This window comes from Acinonyx jubatus, chromosome D2 (assembly GCF_027475565.1).
Source record: "Acinonyx jubatus isolate Ajub_Pintada_27869175 chromosome D2, VMU_Ajub_asm_v1.0, whole genome shotgun sequence".
Taxonomy (NCBI): Eukaryota; Metazoa; Chordata; class Mammalia; order Carnivora; family Felidae; genus Acinonyx; species Acinonyx jubatus.
Window position 1 is genome coordinate 15,605,001 of NC_069393.1, and position 25,727 is coordinate 15,630,727.

The following is a 25,727-nucleotide window of genomic DNA, read 5'->3' on the forward strand; positions in this document are numbered from 1 at the left end:
CAGGAGAGCCTGAAAGTGTGCTTCCCGTGTTGCTAGGATCACTCCGGCCCCCGCACAGAGGAGGGACTCAAGGTGCACTGCAGAAGTTTAGAAGAGGTTTGGACCCCTGGGGCCACACTGGGGCTCAACAGCGGGCCTGGACCGGGATGCCGATAAGGAGAGCAGGGAATTGTCGGTTTCTGAACCTGTTTCTAGGGTACAGCTCAGATCGTATTTGGGGTCTGAGAGAAAGGAGACACTGAGGATGGCTCCGGGGTGTCTGAACACAGCAGCTGCAAGCCTGGCCATGAGACCCTGAGAAGTTTTGACGCAGGTACATTTGGCAGTGAATGTTATACAGCTGCGAACGAAATTCCTGTGGAGGTTCCCTGCACGTCTGTACATGATGGTGGGAGATGAAGTTAGAGAGAAGAGGAACTGATGTCAAGGGGCCTGTCATCTACAGGTGACTGGAGCAAGGAGGGAGAGTAGAGATATGAGACTCAACGGGAGGACAAGAGGGAGAGGAGGAACAGGGCACAGACATCCGTGAGGAGCAGGGAGCACCCTACCACATCTCCACCGTGACAGGCAAGAGACATGCCCAGTGGGTGTGGGAGCATGGGGGGGTGCTCTGGGGAGGGGTGGCCAAAGCAGAATGACTCCCTGTTACTGGTCGTGTTACAGTCCTCTTGGCAAACTGCCTGGCCCTGACACAGTTTCGGGGCGTGGCTCTTTGAAAACTTCCTCTTTTCCTCTATGAGGTGGATCTCTTTGATTTCTTCCTCTTTGGGATCCATAATGATAAACCGTATCTTCTGGAAACAGGACCCATTTCATTCATGTTTTCAAATTTTGCGTATATTAAAGCAAAGTTGTCTCTTACAATTCCTTTCGTTTCCTGTTGCTGTATTATTTCCTTAGAAGCCATTATTGGACTTTCTCCCTTTTTTGACTAAGTGAGCTGGTGCTTTTTCCATGTAATTATGTTTTTAGTTTTTACTTCTTTTTCTCACAGAAGCAAATTGGATTTATTTGCTGGTTTTAGAGATGTTTAGCACTTATTTGCACTTGCCATCACACTTGTTATTTCTTCCTTGCATTTCTTGGTGGTTTTTGTTTGCTTCTTTTATGAGGTATCAGAACAACTACATCAAATCTTCATAAAAATTTCTCAAAAAAAGAAGCACAGACTCCTGTCACTAAATAAAATAAACATAATCCAGCAGTTTAATTCAAGATTAAAACATCAGTGGGATTCGTACCAAGGATGTAAAACAGACTTGTTCAGGAACTATATTAAGATCAATCATTATACGATTAGCTGAAGACAACAGTCATTACTGTCTTCATAGATGATGGATATGTATTTCTTATTTTAAAAAGCCAATAAAATGGGAATAAAAACTTTCTTGACATAATTAAAATTTTTTTTTTAAACATACATTAATATAATGGGGAACCTGGGAGATGTTCCCACGTGAGTTAAAAACAAGATAAGCATTTTTATTGAGACAATTAGCAAATGAAAGTAAAGGGGAAAAAATGGAAAGAAGGACACACAATTTTTACTGTTTATAAAATACATTCCTGGATAACACTAGAGAATTGACTGGAAAACTACAAAAATATAAGAGAATTAAATAAAAAAGTGGGTTAAAATTAATAAAATTCACATATATAACATCACTGTATATTGTTACGTATAATAACAACAAAAGATACGGAAACAGACCAACAAAGAAAGGCACAGGATTCATATAAAGAAAATATTTAAAGGGGCGCCTGGGTGGCGCAGTCGGTTGGGCGTCCGACTTCAGCCAGGTCACGATCTCGCGGTCCGGGAGTTCGAGCCCTGTGTCGGGCTCTGGGCTGATGGCTCAGAGCCTGGAGCCTGTTTCCGATTCTGTGTCTCCCTCTCTCTCTGCCCCTCCCCCGTTCATGCTCTGTCTCTCTCTGTCCCAAAAATAAATAAATGTTGAAAAAAAAAAAAAGAAAATATTTAAAAAATAAAAACTCCTACAGGACACAAAAGCAAGGACAGATACAGAAACAGAAAGTTCTTGGACAGAAATACTCGACATCAAAAACACTCATTTTAACTCTAATTTATAAGTTGAATGTGTTTCTAATAAAAATGTAGTTTAAAAACTTCATGTAACAAGCTTACATATAGTCAAAACATTAACAGAAAGAGTAACCAGGACAGTTTTAGGGAAAAACATCACTGAGATAAGTTAGCACCACCATATTATGAAGCACAGTTTAAAACATAAACAGTTGGGGCATCTGGGTGGCTCAGTGGGTTAAGCCTCTGACTTTGCCTTAGGTCATGATCTCGTGGTTCCTGGGTTCAAACCCCACGTTGAGCTCTGTGCTGACTGCTCAGAGCCTGGAGCCTGCTTCAGATTCTGTGTTTCCCTCTCTCTTTGCCCCTCCCCGACTCATGCTCTCTTTTTCTCTCAGAAATAAACATTAACAACAACAACAACAACAACAAAAATAAAGATTAACAATTAAAATTGTGACAATAGCTCATGAAAAGAACTAATGGGATAGAAGAGAAAGTTTCATGTGAACTCCAAATAAATGAGAAAGTGTATGATATAATAAATGCAACATCTCAAATTGGTGGGAAAAGGTGAACTATCTAACATACTGCATGTAGAAAATGGCAGAATAGTCTAAAACTATAATTGCTGATTGCCACCTCCTATGGTACCCTGGGATAAATTCCAAATGCAACAATGATTTAAACGTACAGCATGAATTTATAAAGTCATTAATAGAGGATAGCAAATAATTGTAACCTGGGGTTGGCATATCAATAGAGAGATGGACGATGATGAACACAGACTTTATAGAAAAAGTAACAGAATGGGCTTGTATGTAAGCATAGGAAATATACTCAAACTTACTCATGAGGACATGGATTAAAAAAATAGATGTTATTTTTATCTATTAGATTGGCAAAAATCCACGTTGGATATGACATATAGCTGGGGAGAGTGCAGACTTATCCACTCTCAGACCTGACAGTTAGAACTGTAAATTGTCATGAGCCCCATGGAATACAATTTGGCATTATCACTAAAACTTACAATTGTATATCCCGTTTGGTAAATGAGAATTTACTGCACTAATATATCAGCACACATTCAAGGTGACACAGGTTCCGTGTCATTTATTTCTTCATTGTCAGTGAAAGAGTAACTGGAATTGAAAATTCCATCTATAGTGGGTTTCTAACACAGTATTATATACATATGGAAGAATATTATGTAGCTGTGAAAATAGTTTTGAAGAAATTATTCAGTATTCATATTGAAAGAACCCCAGAATATGTGGTAAGCAGGGAAATAACCCAGGAGGTATAGGAATGAATTACTATTCATCCATCTATATATATATTTTTAAATGCTTACTGGAAATCTGGAAATGAGCAAGGAATTAATAAAAAAGGTATCTCAGGTGGGGGACTAGATAAATGCAGTTATAATAGTCTTTTGCTTTTTACTCTCTCACACCATCTATGTATCTATATATTTGTATATGTATATATGGAATACATATAGATATGTTTTACAGGTAAATGATCAGTTATATAATAAACCTATAGATAGAATATATAGAGAACACATACTTGTATACATGCATATATATGCATGCACAGAATTTGTATATATACAGATAGAATATATATGTGTATATATATGTCCACATGTATATATTTGAACAGTTACTCAGAGGTTGAGAGGTGGTTTCAAACCCCAGACATTTCATGTCACTGCTATGTCTGTGACCTTGTACTGTCATCCACCTTGCCTTTCAGCAATAAATTTGCTACATGCTTCTGATATTTCCCAGTCCCCACTTCCACCCAAGAGCAGACACCTGCCTCCCTCACATCTGTGAAATCACGGTTACTTATTTTGTGGCTGAATCTTGTCTTTATTGTCCTTTCCCCACAACATAACCACATAAGAACATGCAGTTCCTGAGAATCCTGTCCCTGTCATTTTCTGGTCTAATGTAGAGGTCTGTAGAGTAACCGAATGCTTGCTGTGCTTCCCTGATGTACCAGTGAGTAACCGGGCACTCGGAAGGCAAACTGCCTGCACTCTGAATTACCTTCTCTCTGCAGGAGGCGCGTTGTCTGCAGCCTGGACTGTGAGCGCATAGGTGCGCCCCACTGTCAGCGCCACCCCCTGAGCGATGGTGATGAGCCCCGTGGTTCGGTTGATGGTGAAGTCTCCCTGAGCCCCAACTAGGATTTCGTAGGTAATCTCCCCGTTGGACCCTTCATCTGCATCCACCGCGGTGAGCTGGAATGGGAAATCACAACATCAGTCTTCGGGGCTCAACTAACTTTCCACCACCATGTCATTCCACTCCCCCAACAAAAGGAGCTTGCTTTCAAAGGCAAAAGGTAGGAGAAGATAATTTCAAACAACATATCAGATGAAGGGTTAGTATCCAAAATCTATAAGGAACTTATCAAACTCAACATCCAAAATACAAAAAAATCCAATGAAGAAATGGGCAGAGTACATGAACAGACACTTTTCCAAAGAAGACATCCAGATGGCTAGCAGACACATGAAAAGATGCTCAACATCACTTATCATCAGGAAAATACAAATCAAAACCACAATGAGATACCACTTCACACGTGTTGGAATGGCTAAAATTAACAACTCCGGAAACAACAGAAGTTGGTGAGGATGTGGAGAAAGGGGAACCCTTTTGCACTGTTGGTGGGAATGCAAACTGGGGCAGGCACTCTGGAAAACAGTATGTAGGTCCCTCAAAAACTTAAAAATAGAACTACCCCATTACCCAGCAATTGTACTACTAGGTATTTAACCAAAGGATGCAAAAATGCTGATTTGAAGGGGCACATGTATCCCAAAGTTTATAGTAGCACTATTAACAATAGCCAAACTGTGGAAAGAGTGCAAATGTCCACTGACTGAAGAATGGACAAAGAAGATGTGGTAATATATATATAATGGAGTATTACTCGGTGATCACAAAGAATGAAGTCTTGTCATTTGCAACAGTGTGGATGGACCTATGGATTAAGTATATTATTCCTGGTGAAATAAGTCAATCGAGAAAGACAAATATCATAGGATCTCATTCATATGTAGAATTTAAGAAACAAAACAGATGAACATATGGGAAGTAAGGGAAGAAACAGAAATGAGAGGGAAACAAACCACAAGAGACCCTTATTGACAGAGAAAAAACTATGGGTTGACAGAGGGACGTAGATGGCGAATGGGCTAGGTGGGGAATGGGTACTACGGACGGCACTTGTTAGGATGAGACCTGGATGTTGTAAGTAAGCGATGAATCACTGAATTATGCTGAAACCAATATTGCATTGCATGTTAACTAGCCAAAATTTAAATTTAAAAAAATGTTTATTGTAATAAAACCCAAACAAAACAAAACCCCAAAGAAACAAAGAAAGTAACATTAAAAATAAAAGTAGGTAAAGAAAGATCTCTTGGCACATTCACTCTTGTTGTCTTGAGCCAATGCTACAGTGCTTGGATTCCGAAGCGATCACGGCAAGAAGGTTTTTTTTTTTCTTATGAAAGTGATAAAAGTTTTGGATCTCAAAGAGTATCTTTATTTTAATTTACTAAAGGAAGTAAGAGGAAAGCTCTAACAGAAAATCTAATATCACTATGGGAAATTTAATTTTTTTCCTCTACCTTCCCTCCTGTTCTGGACACATAAACACATATTACTGCCCGGTGACACTGGAGAAAATGACGTGGGTGAAGTTGGCCTTCATTACTCCCTTTCTTCCCTTTGCTCTTGATTTTTACATCCATAAGACTTTCCTTCTGTCTCTCAGAAAGTCTCTTGTCCTTGTACCCTCTTTATTTACATTTAGTTTAAGGAAAGGTCTTTAAATCTTATTTGCACCGATTTATGAAAGACTGCAAAAGGCCTAGGGTATTACTTTTGCAAAATCACAGAAATGCATCTGCGATTGTAGAAAATCTTATTAAAAATTAGACTGTCAAGCCCAAGAAAGATTTTTTTGAGAAAAGGGATTGAATTCAGAGGCCCTGAAATAACACCACACGAGCATTTGTAAGGCTAATTCACATGTGGTTATAGACATTTGTTAAAACTACTGCATACAAGTTAGTTTCGGGTTATTATGTGTAAAAACAGTTAATAATTTCATTTAATAAAGCAAAATTAAGGTAAGAATAATCTAATGTGCTAAATAAGCCTCTTTGACTTGCTGATAAATATAAATGTAGCCGGTGGGGATGGGGGGCATGGAGAAAAAATAGATTCTATTGGGAAATCTTATGCATTTCACAAACATACACAGAATTTTTTGTCTTCATCATTCCAAAACTGATGGATGGAGATAAGAAAGCTGACCTCATATAGTTTACACATAAGGGGAAAACAACAAAAGTTTCTTGATGAAGTCACAATCTCATGGTTCATGAGATCAAGCCCCATGTCAGGCTCTGCACTGATAGCTTGGAGTCTACTTGGGATTTTCCGTCCCCATCTCTCTGCCCCTTCCTTATGCATGCTCACTATTCTGTCTCTCAAAATAAATAGATAAACTTAAAAAAAAGTAACTTTAAACTTAAAGAAAGGTTCCTGTTGAATAAAGAAAAAAAAATATATAATTGTAATAAATAAAACTACAGAGGGGCGCCTGGGTGGCTCAGTCGGCTAAATGTCCAACTTTGGCTCAGGTCATGATCTCACATTTCATGGGTTTGAGCCCTGCATCGGGCTCTGTGCTGACAGCTTGGAGCCTGGAGCCTGCTTTGGATTCTGTCTCCCTCTCTCTCTCTGCCCATACCCTGCTCGTGCTCTGTCTCTCAAAAATAAATAAATGTTAAAAAAAAAAATTTATAGAAAAAAATTTGTGACATTTTTATATCAATTTCTAGCCCCTAATTTTCACTTGCATTCAGTTTTAAGAACGCTGTGTTAATTAATGCCCAAATTCCATGTTCCCCACCCTAATAAAATGTAAACAAAGTACTTTACACACACCATCATGCCTAAGGGGAAATGCTACGCATACTATGTTCCTATTGTCATTATCAACTGCATTTAGAATGATAATGTGCATAGAAACAGCAGCTACAAAAATAATTGAGAGGAAAGAAGGGAATTTGAGAGGTTGGCATTCAGTTAGCTGAGATTTGGGGGTGGACAGACGTGGCTGCCAGAAGGAAAAGCATTTTATAAAATCATTCTGGACTTATGGGAGGATGACTGACATGGTCCTAAAGGCAAGGGAGAAGGAAACTATTTGCAGAAACAGAGCAGATGAGTGATGCATATTTATGGAGAACTATTGAAGCCAGACCAACTCAATTCTCTTTCATATGTGGGTAAAATTAGAAAATTAGTGGGTGGAGGAGCAGAGGAGATATCAATTTTGATTATAGTAAATCACCTAACATAATGTCTCAGGAAATCTTAATTAAAATTTAGCTCAAACTGGATTCAATATTAACACTCTTCCTGGGACTTAAGTTGGCTAAAGGAATTTAATGATTAATGGCAAGGCATCAAGTTAAGAAGTGTTGAGGGGCGTGCTGGGGGGACGTAGGTATCGTGGCCAGTCTTATTTAACATTTTCATGAATGATGTCAGAAAGGAGGATAAACTGGATAATAATTAAATTGAGGAAGGCACCCGTCTGGGACATGCTATAAATACCAAATAGGACGGCAACGCACAGATGAGAAAAACAGTCCCCAAACTGCACAGCCAGCCAACCACGGAGGAGCTGATATATTCAGGGAACATCACTAGCTCCACAGAAACCATCCGGAAGCAGAGACTTTAACAAAGAAGCCCCAAATCAGTTCCACATGTAAGTGACATATACAGCTCGATACTCCTTTTCAGTCTTTTAGAACTAAATCTTAACACAGTGGGCTAAGAGTCAACATAAGTGAGTCCCCACACATCAAACAAAACTATTGTGAAGAAATTATTGGTGGTCCAAGATTTGAAAAGGGAACGGAGACAGTGACCGAATATCCAAAAAATGGTAATTTCCCCTGCATAAGAGCTCAGCAACTCCACTGTGGTGGGGATTTCATTCAATCACGCCCCAAGGACTGCAATCAGTGATCTCTGAGATGAAGGTGTTGAAGGTATTCCCAAAGCAGAGGGGAAATCTGCCTCTTAAGTCAAAGAGAATGGAGGAGGGGCTGACTTACACGGAGAGGCCAAAGTGTCGCTTGCAAGTTACCACAAACTAAAATAAAATCTATGATTTGTAACCGTTTTACTGAAACGTTATGATACTGAGATGGTGAGACCTTGCGTGTCGTGTGTCTATAGCTCTTTTCTGCAGTGTGCTACAGTCCTCTTCATGAAGTGTGACCCTAACCCCCACCCGTTAGGAGGACCCTAACCGCCTCCTCCTTGCTATTCCTATATGTGCGTGCTCCAGACAGCCTGAGCCACCCCTCGCTGCCACAAGAAATAAAGATAAAGATGAATAAATAAATACAACATTCTGATCTGTCCCTGCTATTCCTGTCTAGGTCTGGCTGTGGTTTATCTCTCTCTTCAATCTCTTTCTTGTGCCTGAGAAATGGAAAAAATATGGCTTTATGTAAAAAGACAAATATAAAGAATGTTGGGTCATAAACTGAACAAAAACTTAAATAGGAGTCTCACAATAGAAGAAAGGATTAAATAAAAGTCATAGTTCATACAGAGAGACTCATCAGACTTAAGCTATAGTAAAGCGTGAACACGGTATTTTTACGTGCATGGTGGCTAAAGTGACCATGACTAAGTATGTCGAGCAGTTGACGTTTTTGCCTCCTGGGCATCCTGGACCTTGCTTCTACTAAAAGCCACTCACTTTCCTCGGAGAGCTGCTCACCGCCTCGCAGCCCATGCTTGGCTGGGGCTGGTCTTAGCTCCGGCAATGGGAGTGAGATTCTGGCCTGGACACTGCTTGGTTTCACAACTGGCAAGTTTTCCAGGCTGCTCAGGGTGACTCCTGGAACCACAGGAGAGGGTAGCTCTGCATTTCTTGCGGACCCTACTGGTCAATTCATATCTGACATTTTCCTCATGTTTATGTCTGCACTGGGTCTTTCCAAGACTGAGGTCCATGAGAAGAAGATGATGCCAGGAAACAGGGAGAAAATATCAGTGATGACACTCTTTCCACTTATGCCTGAGGCAAATTCACCACTGAACTTCTATGATATATGAACCAAAAATGTACTTAAAAAAAAAAAAAAAGAAAAAGCGAGTTTACTTTGAAATTATGTCAATTCAACCCCAAAAAAAAAACAAATATTATAGGAAAAAAATGTTATGACTAGTTATTCTCCTTGGCTTCCTTTGTGACTATGCTTCAGGGGTCTTGTACTTTGAGGTTTTGCTGTGTGGTGCCATGTGGTCATTAATACATCAACCATCTTTGATCTAATGTATGATTATTCACGACAATGGTCAACGGTCACGCTACGCAAGTCGTAGAGTTGCCCTTGTGTAGAAATCATGATTAGCTATTTAAAAAGTAATAAAAAAATAGGCATACACAGATAAATAACAACAAGTATATATTTCCCTGTAGTAAAGCAATTCTTTTTTAAACAAAGCAAATTATCTAAATAATTAAGAATTTATAAAAATGTATGCTTCTTAGAATGTCTTTCTTCCTCCTGTTATTACTCATGTTAACTATTCAAACCAGGCAGACAAAAAACTCGAGACGTGTGTGTAAGTTTTGTAGATATTTAGTCCAAGGTAAAGTCATAAATACTCATGTTTAGTTCTTTTTAAAATGAAGTTCAATTTGCAAAGTGAATTTTGAATTGATGGCATGTGAAAACATGTAAAGCCGAGTTTAGAAGAGTCTGGAAAGTTCTGTATCCTTCCACAAGAGTTATAGAAGTAAGCCAACTGAGATCACTTGGTGATAATCATAAAAGCAGAATTAATTCCTGAACTTAAATTAGGGAAAATAATAATCTTGAGAAAAACATTCATTTCTAAAAAAATAATGAAAACATACAATGGTCCTAAGCACTGTGCTGTGCTAGGAGCTGGCGGTAAGTTAAAGGTGGTCAATAAAAAGTGGGCTCTCCTCCTTCTCCTTCCTCTTTCCTCCTCCTCTTTTTTCCTCCTATTCCCTGTCTCCCTTCTCTTCCTCCCTTCTCCCCCTCCTCCCCCTCCTTATCCTCCTCCCCTTCCTCTGCCTCTTTCTTTCCCCTCCCCTCCTCCCCTCCTCTTCCTCTTTCTTCTCCTCCTTTCCCCTCCTTTCTTCTCCTTATTTTTGGAATTAACCATCGGCAGAAGAAAGTTATTTATTTATTTTGTTTTTATTTTTTTTATTTTTATTTTTGAGTGAGACAGAGCATGAGCAGGGCGGGAGCAGAGAGAGAGGGAGACACAGAATCGGAAGCAGGCTCCAGGCTCCGAGCTGTCAGCACAGAGAGCGATGCGGGGCTCAAACTCACAAGCTGTGAGATCATGACCTGAGCTGAAGTCAGACGCTTAACCGACTGAGCCACCCAGGCACTCCAACAGAAGAAAATTATTAATAAAACTAGGGCATCTATACTGACATGTTGTGGCAAGTACTACTAGAAATGAACATAAACAATGAGTGAGCTACAGGGTAGGTGTGAAAGCCCATTGGCATGGGTCACATGGAAGTTGGGAGTGAAAGATGGGCGCATGATTGAAGAAGATGGATTACACACAGTCATTGGAAAAGGGAAGGGCATGTGCAAGGACCCTGAGGAAAGGGCAGTGGATAAGGGTCTTGGGGACCCTGAACGTGATGACCTGGAGAAAGAGTAACACGTGACGAAGAAGGGCGACATGTAGAGGCAAGTGATGAACTTGAATCAGTGTGTGACAACTGAATACTGAAAGGATTTACTGGTATTTGAGATCTGATCCTTATGGTAGGAAAATCCAGAGAGAGTGCCATCATGGTGGGTCAGAAGTTTACAGAGAATAGCGGTGAACTCATTGAATGGTTCTTATTTATGACAAAAATTACAACTGTGCTTATCTCCAAAAAATGGATCAAAACGTTCACACCTGACTTAGAGAACAAAATAAATTTGAAGGAGGAAAAGTTGTGGTCAACAGCACAGACACCAGTCCGATAATGAAGAATGTGGCTGTACTTGTCTGTGGCGCGCACAGGCTCCAGCTCTCCCATAGCCTTCTGCTGCCTGATGATGCAAAGTGTTCACTCTGGGACCCTCACCACCTGGATATCCGTTTCAATCTAGTGCTTTTTATTATTAAGGGAGATAATCTATTAATAAGGAATTTCTTGGTATTCCAGCCTCCAATGCATTTCACCTGGAGAGTATACAGGGATGGTGCTGCGGTGAGGACTTCCTTAGGAAATACTCACTGTGAAAGGCACTCTATGTCATTTCAAGAACCTCAGATAGTGTCTGGGGCTGGTCTAGTTTGAGTGTTAGCCAAGGCAGACAAGACCGCATTGGGCCACCCGACATTCACTTCTGTTTCCCAGTATGTCATGCCGGATTCCTTTCATTTTGTATTTTGCACTTAATGTAGGTTATTCTTCTGTTTCTCTCTTGGCCTATTTGTGAAAATATCACAAGTGCAGTTCTTGAAGGCTTGTGTAATATGTTGCAGAATTATGCTTTTGCTAAACAATTTGTGATTTTCCAATTCTCTTCAGACAGTAAGGGATTACTGAAATAATCCCCTTTGATTATTTAATTCAGCAGAACAAGGACTCAGTGCCCCAGCACATCTGTTATCTTACAGTTCTTATTAGACACATAGACGATGCCTAGTATGAAATGTAGGCTCTTATAAAATGAATACATTTGCATAGAAGTGATATAAAAGTATATGGACTTTTCCTCTGATAAACATAAATTACAATCACGACTTGTAATTGATTCATGAAAATATTCACTGAAATTATTTCAGTAGAAAGAAAAAAAAGTGCTTTCTTCCTGTTAATACAATGCCTTTATGGTATTTAATTCATGTGTTTCTCTCCAATTCATCACAGAAATCCCTATTTTCAAAATTCTATTCCTTCCTTTATGCAATACACGTGGCCCCATCACTACTCCTGACTGAAACTGCTCTTTCAAAGGGGCATCTAGGAGGCAGGACTTATGGCTCTTGTGGTAGGAGGAGGCTGGATAATCCCTTTCCCAAAAAGTAACAATCTAAGCAAAATTATCAAAAACACCACTTAGGGCTCTACAAATTCACTGAAGTAGAGAATTGAGAGAAATTATTCATGAAAAACTGTTGCGACATTAGGGAAGGAAAGCAGGGGTCAGTGGCCTTTGTGCTTGGGTGTCACTCTACCCCCCACATCCCTCAAGTACAGAAGGTTTGGCACAGGTTTATAAAAGCAGGGCTGGCCATGAAAAGCAGCAGAACTGCTTTAAGACAAGATAGACAGAATCTGGTGTGGAGTTAAAAGACCCAAGAACAAACCAGTTTGACAATAAATTATATTAAAAAAAAAAAAGACTGAAGCACAGTGGGAAATGAGTGAGGAATCTTCTCAGCTCTGCCCATAGGAGTTGTGGAGTTGGGGGTGTCTCAGCTGAAGTAAGCTGGGACCAAGCCAGAAATTTAGCAGAAAATACAGATAATGAGAGCCCAATAGAAGGGCTATACAGGCTCTGTTCATGTCTGAAACTACTGGCATGCAGACAGGAGACATGAGAAGGCTTGGGGAATCTCCATGCCGACAGGACACCCTGAGCACGGCCTGAACGTTCTGTGCTCGGCCCAACCTCCGCTCAGATCAACCGGTAAAGGTGTTTGTGCAAACCTCAGTGGAAATCACTGGCTGGCATTAAGATATAGAGAAACAAGAACAACTCCTAAAAAGCCAGCTAAAAATTGAAAATAAGAATCAAAGCAAAAATCATGCACAGACGTTAGGAGTCACAAACCTAACAGAGACAGGTTCAGCAGATGAAGTCTGTATATGTTATTAAAAGAAAACAAAAACACTTCATAGTTCATATCGAGATCCAGAAGTACTACAATATAGAGTTAAAACAAACGTGGTAATTAAAAAATAAATCTAGAGATCGTTAAAAAATTATTCTGACACTTGCTAACATGGTAAGGAAGGCATCATCCAGGCCCTTTGTGATATGTGTCAGGACTATCAGCATAGGGGAGAAGGAGGGCTCAGCTCAACTCCAGCTGCGGTAAAGGCAGCTGAGGACTTCCAGCTATTGACCAGAGTGGATGGAAAATTATTAACGGAAGACATCAAGTGTAGGGGGATTTTTGTTAAAACAACTTAGCAGGATTTTTGCAGAAGGCAGGCAAGGGGGATCAGATACCAGGGTAGGCGATGAGGGATTTGATCAGATACTGAAGTTAGGGGCTGTCTATAACGAGGGGAACAGGATTCTTGCTGAAACTGGGCTGGGCCGACCAAAGACAAGGCCCAACCATGAGGCCTAATTGAAAAGGCTCACCATAGCTGAACTAAAATTTGCTCAGGGAGAGAGTTTCTGTCAAGAACTAAGAGGTCCATGGATCTGAATAATAGATACAAACAAGAAGTGCACCTAGACACATCACACCCAAATTGCTGAAACACAAAGAATATCTTAAAAGCAGAAAAAAATAAGGACTCATTTCATAAAAGGAAACAATGTGTCATTCACGGCTGACTTCTCATTACAAATAATAGAGGTCAGTAAGCATAGGAATGACATATTCAAAGGGTTGGGATGAAAAACAACCACCCTCTGTCAACCAAGTATAATATATCTGGTGAGACAATCCTTCAAATTGAAGGCAAAATAAAGACATTCAATCATTTATATAATACATCATATTGATGAAATAAAGGATGGAACCACATGATAATCTCAATAAATACAGAAAAAGCAATTGGTAAAACTGTCCATTTACAAAAAAGGTGATTCAACAAACTAGAAATAGAAGGAAACTTCTTCAACGTGACAAAAACTATCTACAAAGCCACCAAAAGCTGGCATTATACTTAAAGATAAGGGCTCAATGCTTTCCCCTAAGATCAGGAGCATAAAAAGGATGCTCTCACCACTTCTATTCAACATTGTACTGGAGGTTCCAGGCAGTGGAATAAAGTATGTAAAAGAACAAAAACAATAAAAGGCATTGGATTGGTAGGATGAAGTAAAACCATACTTACTTGAAGAAGATACGGTTATCTATGTAGAAAATGCTAAGTAATCTACAGGAAACCATGAAAGCTAGCAAATGACTACCAAGGCTAAACAAAATCTGTTGCATTTTCTTTCTGTTTTTACATTTGTGGTGAGCAATCCCAAAATAAAATATTTCCATCCATGATGGCTTCAAAAATGACAAAATAACTATGAATACATTTAGCAAAATATGTGCAAAATGTACACACCAAAATCTACAACATTGCTGAGATAAATGTAAAAGTATATGGAAAGAGAGTCCGTGTTCATGGATTGAGAGATTCAATACTGTTAAGATGGAGATTCTCCACAATTTATTTGATTTATAAATTCACTATAACCTCTACCAATATCCTTATCAGGCTTTGTTTTGTAGAAGAATTTGTCAAGTTAATCCTAAAATTTCCATGGAAATATAAGGGACCCAGAATAGCCACCAGAATTTTAGAAAAGACAAATAATTTAAAAAGACTTATACTATATGATTTCAAAATATACTATCAACCTACAATAATCAAGACAATGTGGTTTAGGAATAAAGTAAACATAGAGATTAATGGAACAGAAGTTCAGAAATAACCTCTTCCATTTATGGCTAACTGATTCCCAACAAAGATACCATGGTAATTCAAGGATGAAAAGATAGTTTTTACATGGTGAGACAATTACATATTTCTATGCAGAAGATTAAAAAAATAGAGATGAACTGAAACCTTTATGTCACAGCATTTAAAATGGATCACTTGTACAACATAAAAGCTAAGAGTATGAGCCTCACAGATGATAACAGAAAGTGTTCATGAACTTACTTGGCAAAACCTTCTCAAAAATGACACCAAAAGCATGATACACAAAAAAGAAAAAATAATAATAAATTAAACTCTCTCAAAATTAGAAGCTTTGGTCTTTTAAAACCACTGCTAAGAATATGAGAGACACAATGCAGACTTTGAGAAAGTATGTGGTAATCATATATCGGATAATGGACTTGTGGTCATAACTTACAAAGAAGAATTACAAGTCAATATGAAGAAGATAAGCAGTACAAATAAGAAAATGGGCAGATGATTTGAATAGACATTATATCAAAAATAGAAAAATCACTAACAGGCACATGAAAAGATCTTAAAATCAAGACTCCTTCAGGAAATGAAAATTAAAACCACAATGAGATATGGCAAGGTACCTGCTATGGTGGGCTTAATAAAGACTGACGATACCAAGTGTCAGTGATGATGTGGACATGTAAAACGGTACAGTCGCTTTGGAAAGGAGTTTGGCAGTTTCTTGAAAAGGTAAGTGCGTATCTCTTACATGACTGAGCAAGTCTACTCCAGGTATCTACATATACACCCAGTAGAAATAAAAAAGTGTGTGTCCATAGGAAGGCCTACAGAGAATTCATAGCCACGTTATTCATATTCTCCAAAACTGGAACAGTTCAAATGTTCATCAGTTGCTGAACAGATTAATAAAACCTGGTGTTTTTATACAATGGAAGACTATTGAGAAATTCCAAGAAAGAGAACTACAGTACTGAGTCATGCTACAACATAGATGGCTAAATACAGTCACAGTGCTGCTACTAAATATACTATTGAGTCATGCTAAATGAAAGACACCACCTCTCCTCCCCCGAAAAAGATTACCGCATGTTGTACAATTCCATATTTTTGAGATTTTTAGACAAGGCACATTTTTTTTAGAGATAAAAAGCAGAACTAGGGTCCCAGGGTCAGGGCTGGGGGGAGTATTATCGGCAAGCAGGCACAAGGAGCCATTCTGGGTGATGACGATGTTTGGACCTGGATTGTGGTCACTGTTACATAAGTGTCTAAATTTACTAGAAAATCACCCTGATGATGAATGTGTATTAGGACATGTAAATTATGCTCAATGATGCTCTCCAAGATTACGAAGGAATGTAGAATCTTTACCCATCCTTACCCATTTTGCCTTTCTAATGCATTGACAGGATATCATTCAGGCCGACCAGAACTAATCTAATTATTCATTCCTTGTCTTGTGATTTGATTCACTTTTCTCCTTTCTTTCTTTCTTCCTTCCAATGCACATTTCAAAGTTTAGGTCTTGGTTGTATTTCATAAACAGATGTTTCTATCTTTGAAACCACTATGACCTCCTCTACTCTCAGGTAATTGTCTTCAGCTCCATGTTATTCCATGACACCTTTTCAAACCTACCCCTTCTTCCTGGGAATGGACAGAAGGGAAAGTTCTGGAAGGCAAGGAAACATCAGCCTTAGGGAACAAAGGTAGAACACAATCAGCAAATCCCACTCTAGAATGCTGAGCCTGTGTTAAGAAAAGTAATAAAAGGTAAACCAGGTAAAAATGTGGAATATGGAATGAGAATAAACAAAGATTTAAAGGAAGCATATCGTTATACTTTTCTCTGAGAGAACACTTCAGAGCAAGAATATAACCCTGTCAATGGCTCCTCTCAGATGTGATATTGAGTTGTGGCTGATGCTAGAGGAGGCCACTGCATTTGGCTTTTGTATGAAGCCAACGTATAAGACCCACCTGGGATCACTTGGAAATGTAGCTCTCCAGGGTACCTTTTGTGTGGTTTGGACAGATTCGGGGTCAACACGGTATTGTCTCATGAGAGACAAATGCCTGGTACGCTAAGATGATGCCCAGAAGCTTATGTCTGTGAAAACTTATACCTGGGGGATGGTGTATGGTTATGATGCCAGACCAGATGAAACCCAGAGTTTCCTGAGATATAGTCTCTACTGCTTACTCTGGTATTGAAAAATGCATGATATGTGAGAAAAACCTGATTTTTTTTGGAAAGTGGAGAAAATAACATAGCAATAGTAATTGAAGTGTGCTGTGTTAAACGTTTAACCTCTTGGCCTCAGCTCTATGATATAATAAAGGATTTCTGGTTCACTTATACAGTCAGATCAAAATGAAACTTGAGTGGATATTGATCTCCTGGATAGAAAGATTATTTGGAAAGGCAACCTAAAACTCACCAGCTAGGTAATAACCGTGGAGAGAGATTTATTGGAGAAAGAATTTATGTTAATTTATGTTTGAAAAAGTTTCATACAGAGTTGAATATCACAATTAACACTTATGAAAAGGTGTAAGTAAAAACGGATGAAGGAAATAACTAACCTTTAAAATGTTGAAGAAACATTAGATAATCTACTTAGGGAAAGATATAGTCGGAAATGTATTTTGCAGAGGGAATTCTAACTCCTTACTGGATAAAAGATATTCTCGTGCTTACCAGTGTTCTAGGAAGTCTGCTTTTATTTACTAGGTATTATCGAAGTTGCTATAACAAAAATTTCAGGAGAATGCCTCAGGTATATGTATCAAGGGGGTAAAATACCCTGAGTGTGGATGATTTAGAAGACATTAGAAATTATATTTAGACACAAGACTTCCACTAGGCTATTGTCATACAAGTTACATTGTTAACTGCCCTGTATCCTAACCTGAAGCTAAATAAACTTGGAGCTACAAGAGGCCTATTGGATCTCAAGGTCGGCAGTCAGTCTGAACCTAAGACCATTGCCTCTGGTCAAGCAAACTGGGCAATCTAGTCATCTCCACATTATGCTCTCTGCAGCCTTAATGTGAACTTTGAAGCTAAAAAGCATATGGGGCTACTAGTCAGCCCTCTCCTGTTGGGCACGTCCCAGACTAATCTAAGATGGCAGTCACGTCAGTTGAGTGGGTGTTTAGCAAAGGTATCTTTCAGGTGTATAATTCAGGAGGAGGTATGAACACCATTAACACCACCATGATCATTATTATTTTAGGGACCATTAAAAGGGTTGTTACTGGAGATGGTTACTCTCTTAGGTGTTCCTATCCCCGATAAAAAGCCCAAGAATAAAGCTGCAACAGTAAGACTTTTAAAAGTGTTTCTTTATATTGCCTGAGAATTTGGAGGGCTTGCTCCCTTTCTGTGGCAACTTCATAATCCTTGTGTAGAGGCTCACTGAATCTCATTACTCAAACTCTGAGACTGTGAACTGTAGACCTTAGATGCTTTCAAGCTTGTACGTTCTCTCATGCTCAGTTCCTACCTCATTACCTCGAATACAGATTTCCTCAAAGTTGGCTTCCATAAGTTGTCATAGCCCATGCCTTAACTCATCAATTGAAGGACCCTGTCTAAAATACTTCTTTAATAAATCTTCCACTGTCTACAATGCTGAATTGCCTATAGGCAGAAATGCCTATAAAGACAGGGGCTTGGGGAATAAAGCAATGCACACTTGGCTTAGTGACAGAAAGGCAAAACTTTTACCATTCAGTTCCTCTCCTCTCCACCAGCATTCGGAGTGGTATCTCCCTTACCTTTGGTTGTACGCATCCATCTCCAATAACCTCACACCCCCTTCCCTGCCTGTGTGCACTGATTGTCCTCATAGGTTCAGGCAATGAAGCCCTCCCAGCTGCTCAGGCCCTAACAGACCATCCTCCCCACTCATGTTCTAAAGGACACTCATAATATTCTCATTCTTTTCCATGTAATATAGAAAATTCAATAGTGGTTTGTGGGGCCTGGGTGGCTGACTTGGTTAAGTGTCTGTCTCTTGATTTCGGCTCAGGTCATGATCTCACAGTTCATGGGTTTGAGCCCCATATTGGGCTCTGTGCTGACAGTGCAAAGCCTGCTTGGGATTCCCTCCCTCTCTGTCTCTCTCTCTCAAGATAAATAAATAAACTTAAAAGAAATTCAATAATGGTTTGGGATATTTTCTTAAAATTTTTTTAATGTTTATTTTTGAAAGAGGGAGACAGAGCATGAGCGGGGGAGGGGCAGAGAGAGAAGGAGACACAGAATCCGAAGCAGGCTCCAGGCTCTGAGCTCTCAGCACAGAGCCTGATGCGGGGCTTGAACTCATGAACCACGAGATCATGACCTGAGCCGAAGTCGGATGCTTCGCCGACTGAGCTCCCTAGTGCCCCGGTTTGAGATACTTTCTGGTGACTCCACTGTGAATGGAGATGACCTCCTACAATATATATGGAACTCCTCAGGGGTTAGCACTTTCTTCATCCTTTTCCAGAGCATCTAGGTTAGCACCAGGCACATAAAAATCTATATAAATTAAATTATAATTTGTCTAAGAAAATACACATTTAACATGTGTTTTAACATGCATGTATATTAGGGCTTGCTCAACGGTATTTTGGCTTGTTTTATTTGCCAAACTGAATGAGGAAGTTTACTATGCTTCCAAGAAATCTCTACTGTTCTATTTGAAATATTGGCTTTTTCCTAAGATTCCCTATCTCTGAAATGTCTCAATATGCAAGTATTTTTCTTATACTCAAATGATTATGCTTTGACATTTTGCATAATTTACTGCAAGAGGTAGTTGAGGGGAGAAGAGACCTTCATTCTTTGTTTGAAACAATAGCTGGAAAAAAAAGCTAACATACTTTGGTATAAAGAAAAAAATATATATATTAAACATTTTGTTTCTTCTAGTTTCTAAGTTCCAAATCAATTACCTAGTAACCCAGAAATATGTAGAACTGTAATGATGAGAAATAATATTGTCAGAATTTAAAATGTACAATGTAGATGATATTACAAGCAATCACATACAATTAAACAAAAAGCTTTATAAAGATGCAAGCATTTAAGCATTGCTTATTGAAATTCACCACGGACAGCTTTCACTGTGACAATCCAAAACATGCTAGATAAATATAAAAGTAAATTAACTTAATTGCCTTTACAAAGAGATTTTCTTTGAAAATCTGGGTTTCTATATGTATCAGGGAAGGGGGATGATGATTGAAAAATAATATAAAAGCCAAATGCAAGAATTAATTTTTACATATACAAGTTAAAAATGCAGATGTTGGTGATCACTGTATTGATTTCATTAATATTTCCCCCAAGTTTATCAAATGGGAAAGCTTACTCTACACAACATAACTCTTGGGGTCTTAAGAGCCATTTACATGTTAAAACATTTCATAATGTTCAACTGGATTATCCGAGCCATACTTATCATCATGATAAAACAAAAAATATTATATTCCCTTTTTCCCTATGACTGAAGGTCAGAAATTAAATCTTAGTGGTTCCTTTTCTCCTTATGATACTCAACACAATGAATGATTTTCCAGTAAGTGTGTTAATTATTCCCCTTTGCTTCTCTAAAAGCATATGTGATTACTTTCTCATGACATGTTTTCTGTCAGATTGTTTAGCCTCTCAAGAGCTTTCACTGGAAAAATTCTTCTGACTAATCAAGCTAGAAAGTACTACATTCTAGGATGCTATTCAAGAATGCAAATACACCTGAAGTTTAGTTGATTAGTTTTTAAATCACTTTAACCTGAAATATAGACAATTTCCCAACAGCCATACAATAAATTAAAGAACACGTATTTTACCCGCATCCATTAATCCCTTTATCCATTTGTTCATTAAATAAAAATGTATAAAAGGTTTACTATGTACCAGGTGTTGTGCCAGATGTCGAATACAAACTCTAGTGAAACAAGACAGAGAGAGAAACTAACCAAGTCTACGCTGCATTTGAGCTTATTAACTATTAATGTGAGAAACAGATAATTAACATTATAATAAGAAATTCTGAAATATGCTATGAAGGAAGAATCAGGATGCTCTGGGATAACAGAGGGAGTATAATTTAGGAAGGGAGTCCTAGAAGGCTTCTTTGAGGAAGAGACACTTAAACTGAGATCTTAATGATGAATGGCATATGCATAGAAGTAGAAGCATTCAAAGAACAAGAGAAAAGCAGTTGGTAAGAATCAAACTGGAGAGTAATCAGCAGACAGGTCATGTGAGACAGTGACTGACCTCTATTCCTAGAGTTGTGGGAAATCACCAAAGGCATCAGCATGGCAATGATTGATTTGCTTTCAGGTTTGCAAGAGTCCTGTGGCTGCCAAATGGAGAAGGGAAGACAGGAGATAGAATGAAGCCCAAAGAACGGTCTGCCTGGTCAGCATGAATGATGAAGGCAGCTCTCGGGAGGATGGAGCCTGTGGGAAAAGACTCGAGCAGGCGCATTTGGCTCGTACATAAGGAGGAACCAGTAGGACTTGGTAACCGACAGAGAGGAGGGAGTAAATAATGTGGCAGGAATGACTCCGCTTTCAAACCTGAGCACCTAAAGGGAAGGTGTTGCTTTTTCACAGGTACGAAATCTCATCCACATGAACAAAATACAGATGGTGTAATGAGGTTTCGAATTCAACATGGGCAACTAACCCATATAAATTAAGAGTTGTGATTTTAGGCATATATTCTCATTCTAATGCAAGTGGGCTTGGGTAAGAAATTGTATGGTCTTCATTAAAATTAAATTGTTTCAGGGACACCTGGGTGGATCAGTCTGTTACGGGTCCGACTTCGGCTTAGGCCATGATCTCACGGTCCGTGAGTTCGAGCCCCGCGTCAGACTCTGTGCTGACAGCTCAGAGCCTGGAGCCTGCTTTGGATTCTGTGTCTCCCTCTCTTTCTGCCCTTCTCCTGCTTATGTTCTGTCTCTGTCTCTCAAAAATAAATGTTAAAGATAAATTTGAAAAATTTAAATTGTTTCAAATACCAAAAATAAATGAAATTTTTTTTACAAATGTAAAAATATGCTTACATTTTTGTAAGGTTTGCTCATCAAATCTATCAGGTATTTGCTGAAATACTAAATTCCACCAAGATTTTAAATAAATATACCCCTCAGACGTTAGTCATGATATCACAAACCCAAACACACACACACACACACACACACACACAACACACACATTCACCACAGAGAACAATGTCATTATTTGACATAAAATAAATTGTCAAAAGGCATTGATATATGACATGGGTTTATCCTAATTTTCTTTATAATGTTGGAAATTATGAAAAATCATTTTAATATATAATTTTATGTGTAGTATGTATGTTCCTCCACATAGTACTAACTAGTACCCATAACAGAGAAGGATATATACAGATAAGGCAGTAAAGGTTATTAATAATCATAAATGCTTTATATATTGCATGAGAATAATTCAATAATAATAATAACTAGATAACATTTATATGAGACATATTTTCAAGTACAAGTGTAGCAGTAGTTTACATAACTAATTAAAGCTCGGAACACCTTTGTGAAGCTGATACTATAATTATCACCTTTTTCAGGTTAGAAAATGAAAGCAGAGATGACTAAGCTCTTTGTATGGAGACACATAAGGATCCGACGTGGGGACACAGCTAGTTGGGCCCCAGAATCTCTTGTCTTTAAATTGGATTCGGTGTCAACTCTGTCACTTATAAACGTTGTGAATTTGGACCAATCATGTATCAGTGTATCGACTCAAATTCTTTATTGAATGAGGATATGAACAAGAAATATTTTCAAAGTAGTTTCAAGCTCTAATATGCAGTGACCTGTGACACAGCCTTAAATGTATCAGCAACATCTTCAGTGCAGAATGCTTCCTAAAGTATATTTTTCAGTGTTTGTTTATTTTTGAGAGAGAGAGAGAGAGAGCAAGCAGGAGAGGGGCAGGGAGGGGGGTTTTATAGACAATCCGAAGCCGGTTAGGCACTGTCGGCAGGGATCTCGAGGGCTTGAACTCATGAACCGCTTGCAGTCAGACACCCAACCAACTGAGCCACCCACGCACCCCACTGGACTGTTTTCTATATGAAGCACAATAAAGGCGTAGCCTGGCTGAAACTGTGGACTTAGAGAGAGGGCCCTGGGGGATAACACTCTGAATGGCAGTGGGAATTCTGAAGCGAAACAAAATGTATTTGTAGAATGAGGCTTTTTCTAAACTGACTGGGAAAGCTTTGGGGGAATACATTCCATGGCTATCTGGCGAAGCCCTACCATGAGGAAGTGATGTGCTGACCAGTGGTGGTTAGACATCATGAAGAGTTCCTGTCCTAAAGGAATTTACAGTTCAGCAGGGGGACAGGCATGTAGGCACCAACCTGACTGCAAGGTGCGGTAAAATGTGAGCCAGATAACAGTTGCCAGATGGATGTGTGGGAGTATGCTGAAAGCAACAATTCATTCCGACTTGCTAGAGAAATGAAGGCTTTATTTAAAAAATAACATTTGAGGGACACCTGGGTGGCTCCGTCGGTTAAGCGTCCAATTTAGGCTCAGGTCATGATCTCGCGGTTTGTGGGTTCGAGCCCCACGTTGGGCTCTGTGCTGACAGCTCGGAGCCTGGGGTCTGCTTCAGTTTCTGTTTTTTCCCTCTCTCTCTCTGCCCCTACCCAGCTTGTGCTCTGTCTCTCTGTCTCTCAAAAATGAATAAACATTAACAAAATTAAAAAGGAAAAAAAAACCCTCTAAAAAGTAACATTTGAACTGTGCAAGATATAATTTCGTTCAATCCTTGAAATTTCAGAGATGTCGGTAACCATAGAATGGGAAGGGATATTTCATGCTGAAGTTAAACAAAACGAACAAAATAAAACCCTGAAAGGGCGGGCCTACGCCAGCCGACTCCATCTTGTTCTGTGTCCTTCACCTTGACCACACCTCCTCCCCTTGAGTAACCCCCCCCCCCCACCTGCCTAACAGGACTCGACCCTTCCCCAGGACCCTTCCCCAGCCAATCGGCTGAGGCCATAGCCATTACCTCACCAACTGCCCCCAAACCCCAATAAAACCTTTGTCCTTTTGAAACTCGCTCTCTTTCCCTGGTATCTCACCGCTGCGTCGGTGCAGGTAGGGGATTGAGCTCGAGATAGCTCGAATAAAGGCTCTTTGCTTTTGCATCGGACTCGGCTCCCTAGTGGTCTTTGGGGATCACAAATTCTGGGCATAACATTTGGGGGCTCGTCCGGGATCCCCAAGAACCCCGAGGGACCCCGACCCGGAGAGCCTGACTGGCCACGGTTAGTGTCTGTTTGTTCTGTCTTTTCTGTGTGAGCTCATTTCTGGAATTCTGGTAGTGCCCAACGCAGTCTAAGTGGACGCACTGGAGGACCATGGGCCGGGAGTTTCGGAAGACGTTCCGATTCTCCCTTCTGGAGGGACGTGGAATCCCCTCAAAGGTCGGAGACGAGGCGGGTGGCTCCCGCTGGTCGGCGTGAGGCCGTCGTGTTTGGAGGGACGTGGAATCCCTTCATCGGTTTTGGAGGGACATAGAATCCCCTCAAAGGTCTAAGCTAGCTTGCAGTTTTGCTTCCATGGAGTTGGAAGACTTTCTAGGGGCCCTCTGTTTGTCTGTTTTTGTGTTTCTCTGTTTTGTTCTGTGGACTTGCTGGACGGACGTTATGGGACAGACTCAGACTACTCCTCTAAGTATTATGATTGATCACTTTAAGGATGTGAGGGGAAGAGCTAACAACCTCAGTGTGGATGTCCGAAAGGGTCGGTTGCAGTTTTTTTGTTCTAGCGAGTGGCCAACTTTCAATGTCGGATGGCCACCAGAGGGGACCTTCGACCTCCCTACCATCCACCGAGTCAGGAGTATCATCTCTCGGCCTAAGAAGACGGGCCATCTTGATCAGCTCTCTTACATTATCACTTGGGAGGACCTTGTAGAAGACCCACCCTCTTGGCTTAAGCCCTTCCTAACCCTGCTCCCTCCGGAGCCAAAACCCATTCTTGCTTTGCAGGAGACAGAGAAGAGGAAAAGTCTTACCCGGCCTTCAGCACCCCTCTACCCTGTCCTACAGGGGGGTACTGAAGAAGAATTAATTTTTCCTCCCCCGTATAACCCCTCTAGGATGCCGGAAGAACACCATCCTCCCCCTCCGGGGGAGGCAGACGCTGTTCCGAGAGCGGGAGGCGAAACGCGCCAGGGGGAAGCCTGCCCTTTACCAGACAAAGGGCTCAGAGGGGGCAATCCGCCTCCGCCGCCGACTCCACTATTCTGCCCCTGCGAGCCACCGGACCCCCAGACGCAGAGGGGAATCAGCCCCATCACTATTGGCCTTTCGCCACTAGTGACCTCTACAATTGGAAAGCTCAGAATCCTAAGTTTTCCGAGAAACTGGCAGGGCTTATTGATTTATTAGACTCTGTTCTTTTTACCCATCAGCCCACGTGGGATGATTGCCAGCAGCTTTTGCAGGTCCTGTTCACGACTGAAGAAAGAGAAAGAATCCTCAGTGGGGCCCGAAAACTAGTTCCAGGCGCAGATGGGAATCCCACCACCAACCAGGCTCAGATAGAGGCCTCCTTCCCCTTAACTCAGCCCCAGTGGGATTTCAACACGGCAGAAGGTAAGGAGAGGCTCCGGGTCTACCGCCAGACTCTAATGGGGGGTCTCCGAATGGCTGCTAGAAAGCCAACCAATTTGGCCAAGGTAGGAAATGTACAACAGGGAAAAGATGAATCTCCGGCTGCCTTTTTAGAACGGATCATGGAGGCATTCCGTACCTATACCCCCATGGATCCAGAGGCTCCGGAAAGCAAGGCAGCTGTTATCATGGCCTTTGTAAACCAATCAGCCAAAGACATTAGGATAAAATTACAGAAAATAGATAGACTAGGAGAAAAAAAGTCTG

At 40.2% G+C, this 25,727-nt stretch overlaps 1 protein-coding gene across 14 annotated transcripts in view; it reads right to left on the bottom strand.

Moving 5' to 3' along the window:
* PCDH15 (protocadherin related 15) overlaps nucleotides 1-25,727 on the bottom strand; it is a 926,293-nt gene that overhangs the window by 307,910 nt on the left and 592,656 nt on the right. For all 14 annotated transcript variants that reach the window (XM_053207164.1, XM_053207165.1, XM_053207167.1 and 11 more), the window contains one exon: nucleotides 4,111-4,304. In XM_053207164.1, the coding sequence (XP_053063139.1) occupies nucleotides 4,111-4,304 (194 nt within the window). The remainder of the gene's footprint in view (nucleotides 1-4,110; nucleotides 4,305-25,727) is intronic.